This window comes from Myotis davidii, unplaced genomic scaffold, assembly GCF_000327345.1.
Source record: "Myotis davidii unplaced genomic scaffold, ASM32734v1 scaffold370, whole genome shotgun sequence".
Classification (NCBI taxonomy): domain Eukaryota; kingdom Metazoa; phylum Chordata; class Mammalia; order Chiroptera; family Vespertilionidae; genus Myotis; species Myotis davidii.
In genome coordinates, this window is record NW_006288615.1 from 14,298,491 (window position 1) to 14,307,234 (window position 8,744).

General features: G+C 33.7%; 1 protein-coding gene across 1 annotated transcript in view; it reads right to left on the reverse strand.

Annotated features, from left to right (window-relative positions):
- MTX2 (metaxin 2) overlaps positions 1-8,744 on the reverse strand; it is a gene marked incomplete at its 5' end in the record, with an annotated part of 63,725 nt that overhangs the window by 42,137 nt on the left and 12,844 nt on the right. The window contains 2 exons of the mRNA XM_015561978.1: positions 927-973; positions 1,956-2,003. Coding sequence (XP_015417464.1) covers positions 927-973; positions 1,956-2,003 — 95 coding nt within the window. The remainder of the gene's footprint in view (positions 1-926; positions 974-1,955; positions 2,004-8,744) is intronic.

Below are 8,744 nucleotides of genomic sequence, written 5' to 3' on the forward strand. Positions count from 1 at the left end.
TATGCATTAGACATAGTTATTAAGCCCAGAGGATACCAAGTGAATACAAAAATATAATGAGATAACCAAGTGCCTAACATCATGCCTAGAACACAGCAGAAGTTCACAGTTCCTTTTCTTCCTTTCTGTCCTCAAGATGCTTACAGTCTCATCTCCAATAAATATCACATGTCTTACATTTCTCTTTTAAGTTATCTTTTCGATGCTGGACCAAAAAAAAATTCTCTTTGTAATTCAAATTATGTAAACTAACTGAATAAACAGCAGCTAAGTATGTAAAACGTTTGAATAATTATAATTCTATAACCACATGAACATTTCTTTCTTTTGTTAAAGCAAATAATCCCCAAGAATCCCATTCTTCCTATAGTACAATTTAAAATTTATAGAACCACTAATCTTTTTTGGATTATACAACTGTGGTATTCAACGTAAAGAGCTATTGCATTCAATAAGTTGTTTGGGGATAAACACGAATGTAATCAATAAGTATATAAAAAATTACTAGAGAAGAATATGTCTGCTTCAAGATTATCAAATGAATTAATGTTAGAATGAGTATAATGAGAAAATAATGCTTTAAAATATGTGGTGAATAAATCTTCACAAATAAGTTAGGAAGTAATCCTGTGTCTGTAAATGAACATATCACCCCAAAAAATCAACACCATCATCTCTAGCCAAAAGTAGTACTTTTGCAAAAGTAATTTTTTATAAAAAGAACAAATAATGAAAATTTTATGCTTATTTTATATACTGACAATTAACTGAATAATATTATGTAATAAACTTAACCTTCACAGAAGAGATTATATTGATCATTGTAAATCACACGAAAATTCTAAACAGACCGCATCAAATTATCTGGGGGAGGGGGGGGATTTCCAACTCAAAATGAAAAAATGTTACATTATTTATATATTTACCTGCACAGCAAGGGAAGCGGCATTGTCAGAAAGCAAAATTTGCTCCCCTGTGGAAATACAATAAAATGTTTGAGTCAAAAGTGATTGCTAACCAAGTCAGATATATTTTTATTTTTAAAAATTATTCTTATTTTTAAAAAGATATAGCCTTCTAGTAACATAAGTATTAAGTTCTAGATCAATGCTATTTAATTATAATTTTGATTATATTATCATTGTATGTAAACAATTATAAAACAAGACTATTTCCTCTAAAACTGATTAATTATCACATTTTTATCAGCAATATATAATTAAAATCGCTCACTTAAAAACAAATTCATTTTTCAAGTTTTCAAGATATTCCTCTTCTTTTCATTAAAATTAAGTATATTTTAAAATTAAGTACTATTTGTATCTACTCAAACCTCTCTAGTTAAAACTATTTGAAATCATATAAAACCAGCTTGCAGTTAATATTGCACAGTGTGTTTAGGTCTGTCACACAAAAGAAAGATGACAAGTTCACTGCAATAAAAATTCCATGCTTAGAAGACTAGGGCTGCTGCCTATTAGTCTTCATTACTTTGCAGTCTTCTGACAACTGTAGCAGGCTGCTGAGCCCCAAATGGGGTCCATAATGTGATCTGATGATATATGAAGAGCTGCTAAAGGGAGCCTGAACATCCTGGCCTATACATTTTAACAGTTCCTTTTTACTGCAAGCCCACTTTACCACAGGACTTCAAAAATCTGCTGTGTCAGCTATTGGTGCAGTAAATCTGCCAACTGCTCCTGCAACCACATCATTTTACACTGCCTACAGCAGCCAATATAATGAGTCAATAATAAACTAAGGACCTTATAGGCCATGAATAGTTGGTTTACACTGGCAGATACAAGTTTAGGCAAAATCTCTTAGACAAATTATACAAGGGAAGCCCTTTTTATGTTTTATGTTCTCCTTGCAGTAAATTATATTATTGAAGGAATTTTTTTAATAGATATATTTTGATGCAAGGCCATTTTTAATTGTGAGCAAGTTCCTACCTTTCAGTTGCTGATATAATGTAGCATTTTCAGGCCAAGGTTCTACAGCTGTGGAAACAAGGCAGTGGTAATTAGGCACATAGGGCAAAAACATATGAATAACCCACCAAGTTAAATAAGCACATGCATTCGCCTAGAGCAGCGGTTCTCAACCTGTGGGTCGCGACCCCGTTGGGGATCGAATGACCCTTTCACAGGGGTCGCCTAAGACCATCGGAAAACACTTATATAATTACATATTGTTTACAGTAGCAAAATTACAGTTATGAAGTAGCAACGAAAATAATTTTTTGGTTGGGGGTCACCACAACATGAGGAACTGTATTAAAGGGTCGCGGCATTAGGAAAGTTGAGAACCACTGGTCTAGAGCATTTAAAGTCAATTGCCAAGTTACCTTAACTGTGGCAACTACTCACACTACCTTAGATTCTATGGTAACCTGTGTAAGTAGGTTAGATAATGTTTTAAATGCATGTTTGGTTTATTGTTTGGTGGTCATTTGTTTTTTGTTTGTTTGTTTGTTATGGGGAGGAAGTGGAAGATATCTTGCCCAATCGAAAGTAAGAATTGAAAAAACAAACTTAGCCTATATGCTACTATTCCTTTAGCCTCCTTCAAACACAGACATATCCAAAATGTTACTCATATATATAAAGATACTGAATTCTGATTCGCTATAAAAATAGTGAAACAATATTTATATTTCACTGTAAACATTTAACAAAGTAAATTTTCAAACAGACAACAATGCATGAAAGAATCAAATATATCTGTATGATGCTGTGCATGTTGCTTTATAAGCTGGTAGTACTTAAACATATAGTGGAATCCTGCTGTATTCTAGAACATTTCATTGCCTTGACCCCACCACCACCACCCCACAAAATCGAAGGAGAGTAGCATGACGAAGCAGTAAGTACCTACCGTGTCAAAGCTGATAAAGTTAATTTTAGGCCTAAAGTCAGGTTTGACCTTGACTCTTAACCATTCATCTACAGAAGACTAGTTAGCTACAAAAATATTAGTAACTTATCAGTGCTTGGAAAAAGCACTAGATTTACATTCTATCTAATCAATTGCACTTAAGAAGCAACATTTCCACTTATAGAATATATAGGATATGATTTGTTGAATTGTCCTTTGTAAAAGCCATAAAACATCAGAATCACCAATTCTGGCATAGTAACTACATTTGCTCTCAGGAAAAAAGTAAATTAAGTACATGAAATTTGATAATAATTAGTATTTTCTTATTCTGTTTATAATACAGTTTCTGTGATATAACAATAAGTTATCATTTAATATATAACTCCAGCTGACTTTTTTAAAGAAATGTATGTATGTGAAGTATTTTTTTTCTTATGAATGATCATTTAAGATGCACTAAAACAGTCCCAGGGATAAGGTGACTCCTTAACTCGCTTTTATTTACACTTTAGAATAAAAAGGAAAACGTAATAGTAGTATTATAAATTATAAATGCTAGCTTTGCTTTGGTTTAGTTTGGGCTACACAAAATTAAGCTCATACTTAAGGTTAATACCATGAAATCGCCAAGCAAATAATGAACATACATAGTTTTATATGCTATTATCCACCACATTATACATACACATAAAGGCTACTGAGTTTCAACACACATACCAAAAAGGCAGTGAAACTAAATATTTATTATGTTATTGTAAACTTTTTAACAAAGTAAAATTGCAGTAAGAAACCCAATTAACCTGTGTAATACAGTTTTATAAAAAGTCAGGGAAACAAAAACAAGCTGACATCAGCAAATTACTCAAAAATAACCTTTTAGGATAAATTGTATGGTCAGCACACCTACACTGTTTACATCTATATGAGAAACAATACAATGAGGTTCATTCATTATAAGACCCTACATCATCAAAGATTCAATTGTATGTACTATATTAATATTATTAAAGCAATAAAGCATAGGAATAAAATTTACAAAAATTTCAAAGATCTTGAAACTAAGTTCCTTGAGGATATAGATGTGTTATATATGGTATATCTTCTGTATCATGTTGTGCGTATAGTTGGTGTTCATTAATTGTGTGTTGAAAAAAAGAAAAGGGATATTTTGGTTAAACCTACTACTCTATTCCCTAAATATTTTGGCTAATCAAAATTTTATCTGAACTGCCCTGGCTGGTATTGCTAAATGGTTAGAGCATCAACCTGCACATGGAAAAGTCCTAGGTTAGATTCCCAGTCACGGGCACATACCTGGGTTGCAGGTTCAATCCCTGGCCAGGTCAAGGAGCATGTGGGAGGCAACCAAATGGTATGACTCTCACATCAATGCCTCTCTCTCTCTCTCTCTCTCTCTCTCTCTCTCTCTTCCCACCCTCCCTCCCACTCTCTCTAAAAAAATCAGTGGAAAAAATGTCCTTGGTACTGAACTTAATATTATCAACTATGTTAAAGCAATGGATGTTCTAATTACATATTAACTGTTGGTTAGCTGTTTTATACACACATGTGACATAGATTTAAATTTTTAAAAACAATGGAATAGCATTCCCTTAGCATTAAATACATGCTGAAAATAATTTAAGTGTTCTCTGATAAATCAGAAACTATTTCACTACTCTGCAGTATCAAGTTCTCATATAAACAGTAATTTATGTTGAGTTAATTTATCATCACCCCCATAGATTCTTCAGATATACTACAACAGACATATGTGAAAGTAAAAGAAATCTTCCAACATACTGCCTAACTGCAAATAAGAACAAAGAAGTTGCCTACAAATACTAAAAGCTCTGCTATTAAGAACCAAAAGCTGAAAATGGGGGTGAAAGTGCTATGCTTTTCTTGATCCAGGATGCAAACTATGTTCCAAATCAGAAATTATTACTGAAAAGAAATTCTTGGAAAGTAATGGCCAAAACGTCTGATACTATCTTCTCAGCTAGAACCTACCATTTAAAAAGAGAAGGCAAGACGGCTGACAGAAACCTATTTAATCATGTTATTTTAACAGCCTGGAATTCCAGTGCATCCATAGACCAGGTGGCAAGAAATGCTAGATGAGGCAGAGAATGATTAGCTACCTATCTCACCCATGAGTAGTTGAGAGTATACAAATATCACCGATTTAAATGCGTCGCCTACCTAAAGCAGCTCAAATAATTACATTTTAAGCATGACATGGCACAAGAAAGGACTAGCTTGTTATGCGATAGTGTCCAAAGTGAAAATCCTAAGCTGTGTAGATCTACAAATCAACCATGCAGATTTTTATCTAGAAAATGAGCTCTACAACTGCCTTTATAAGTCCATGAATCGTAAACATTATCACCCACACATAGCAAAGTACAAAGCCTATTTCTTGGTTTGGGTAATATTAATTAAAGCCTTTTTATTGAGACTGCCTATTATGTGAAAGACAAAGTCCAAAAATACAACTTCTTCCCCACGCCTCTTCCCAAGGTGAGGCAAGTCAATACCCACCCCTAGTTTCTGACCCTACGTAACAGAGAGATTATGAACTTAAAATTATGATGATGATTAAAAATCTGTAGTATTTGAAAAGAAAAATTTTTAAAACAATAATAAAACATTTTCATCTCCTACAAGTTTTACTTCAGTCAACCTAAAATGTTTTAGACCACAGACTAAGTCTTTTTATTTTATTTTATTTTTATTAAATTTATTGGAGTGACATTGGTTAATATTATCTGCCCACCATTATGTGCCCACCACCCAAATCCAAATCATCTTCTGTCACCATATATTTGCCCCCTTTACCCTTTACTGTCCCCTACCCCCTTCCCTCTGGAAACCACCAGTGTTGTCTAATTCAAGAGTGAATAAAATTTCAAAATTCATCCATCATATTTTCAATTTCTACCAGCAAAAGTATACACTGATATGAAATGTCTTTTTAAACCTGCCTTAGAGAAGGGCCAAACTTAGAATAAATATAAAAGACGTAGCTAAAAGTTTCTGAATAGAAGGCTAGTAGGAAATGGGGATTGAGAGAGAATGCTGTCAAATGCTATCAAGGTGCAAGTTATTGGTATTATTAGACAAAAAGTAAACTTTATGCTTAACATACATCAATAGTTTGTGTGGCTCTTGAAATAAACATCAGAATTGTCAGTTTGGCCTTACACATAATTCTCTCTACTCTCTGGCCTCAGCATAACTCCACTCCACCCACTCTGTACTCCAGCCACACTGGCCTTCATCCTGTTCCTGAGTGAGCACCATTCCTTCCTGCCCTAGAGATTCATTTGGGCTGTCTGTCTCCTCTGCCCTGGAGCAATCTTCCCATCCTTCTGTGTCCTCACATCTCTACTCAAACATCACTTCCTGGGGTTGGGCCAATTTCATGGACATGCAACCTGAGCAGATGCACAGGCCTACACTTAGAGAGGCTCCACCCTTGGTTTAATGTTGTGCTATCTCAATCCTGGAATACTTTTGAACAAGGGGCCTCTCGTTTTCATTTTGCACTGGGCCTAAAGCCTTCTTTGACCTCCCTGAATAGTTCAAACACTCTGCAAGCTTGAAGAGCATGCACACTCCATTGTACCAGTTAACACAGTCAACATTTTGACATAGAAGTCAGTATTATTTGATTGTTTATCTCTCCCAAGAACATAAAAACACCATAAGTCCCCATTTCCAGTTTTTGTTACCACTTCATCCCTAGAACCCTAGCACCTTATAGGCAATCAGTAGATTTTGGCTGAATGAATGTTTTCTATTCACTATCATTATTATTATCAATCTGTTACCATTTAGGCTAAGAATGCAGCAGAGATTAGGAAACTACACAACATGCCCTAAAAAAGGAAACTTTACCCAGAAACTTTAATACCACAACCAATAACACAACTGTAAAAATATTTAACACCTGCCTGAAATAGTTGGCAGAATTTAATTCTATAAATTTACCTATGCAATGACCCTTAACATTGGAAATCTGTTTATGTATTTTATATCAAATATGTAGTTTTCATGAGATATTACTGTTATAACCCTCCTAAAACTAATATAAGGCCCTCAACCATTGATAAGTAATCTCACTAATCCCCTTTCCACATTCTAAAACCAACTCAGGGATCACCAGCTTTAAATCTCATGTCCCCATCAATAAAATATATGCGCATGCAGGCCCAAATAGATTTAGAAATCATATGGTTGGTATTCCTGAGCTAATAAATCACATCCATTATAAAACATACACTAAAAATGAAAGTAGAGTTTTTAAAAATTGAAATCCAAGTTCCAATAGTTTAGTCCTGTACTTTCAAGGATAACACTGATCTAGTTAAATAACTACCTTTTAGAAATTTTAGGAGAGAACCCAGCCATTCATGTACCCTTGAACAAAGAAGTATCCTCCTCTATTTTAGTAAAATCCTTTACTGACCATAGAAAAAGCTTAGAAAGAACACACACAAATTAATGGGAAGAAGAAGGGATATCTGCCTACCTTATCTACCTAACAACAGAACCCTTTTTGGGGGCAAGTGTGAGAGCACTTCAAATTTCCCCATACATTTCATAGTTTCTCACATTCGTGACTTTGCTCAAATTATTCCCTTCTGTCCAGAATGCTCCTTCAGCAGCACAAACTTAAATCCTATACCTTTCTCAAGACCAAGTTAAAATGCTACCTCCATCAAGAAGGCTTTTGTTAACTTATCAAACCTAATTTCTCTTTTATCTACACTGTCCATAGCAGTTTGTACTTGTCTTAGAGCATATATTACTTTCTACTCTATTCTTTTATTGTGTCAATATCTTATCTCCCTTTCAAGACAGTAAGTTCCTAGAATGTGAAAAATTCCTATGGTCCTGAGATTATTTATTAAAGCCTTGGATTCTCAATTGCTCCAAACTGAATATGGCATTTATAATAATGCATTCCAAAATATAAAATTCAAATTAAGCAAGATTTAAATGTTTTAATCTAAGCATCATTTAAAGCTGATATCTTTTATACAAGAGTTCCAAAGTAAAACTACCCACCTTTCAGAAATTTATTGTTTCTCAATAAGAAACGACTATATCATTTTCATACCAAAGCAACAATTTAAGGTACTCTTAGTGACTACATAACAAGGTTTCTCTCCAATTAACATTATTAAAAGTCTTTTATCCACCTAGTCCTTTACTTATTTTCCAATTTTGCCCAAGCAAAATGATTACATTTAGTATCTCTTTTACCAGGAGCAAAGGAGATGCCTCTTATGATTTCAATCTTCAATGGAATAGAGAGGGGTTTTTTAATCCAAATGAGTATTTTTAAATTTTTCAAAGAAACTTTCTCTATGCCTAAGAGTATTTATATTGGAGAACAAAGTTTAAAAAACAAGAGAGAGAGGGGATCTATATACTTGGATTTTTGAAAGTCATAAGATAAACTTAATAATGCATAAATAAATTAGTGTTAAAAATGCACACATTGTAAAGAAACACCCACAGCCCCCCAAAATATATATATGCTTCTCTTTTAATTATCTTTAAGGTACCTACTATTTTTAAGTTTTATCAACCAATACAATAGAACCCAAAAAAATCAATATTCTTCACTACTAATCCATTATAATTTTTTTATTTATTTATTTTAATTCTTTATTAGTTAAGGTATTACAAATAGTATTACATATGTCTCCTTTTTTCCACATTGATCTCTCCCCAACCACCCCAACCCCCCAGCACATGTCCTCATACCCCTACTGTCTGTGTCCATTGATTAAGCTTATATCCATGGATACAAGTACTTTTTTTTTTTATCTCTTCCTGCACCCCCG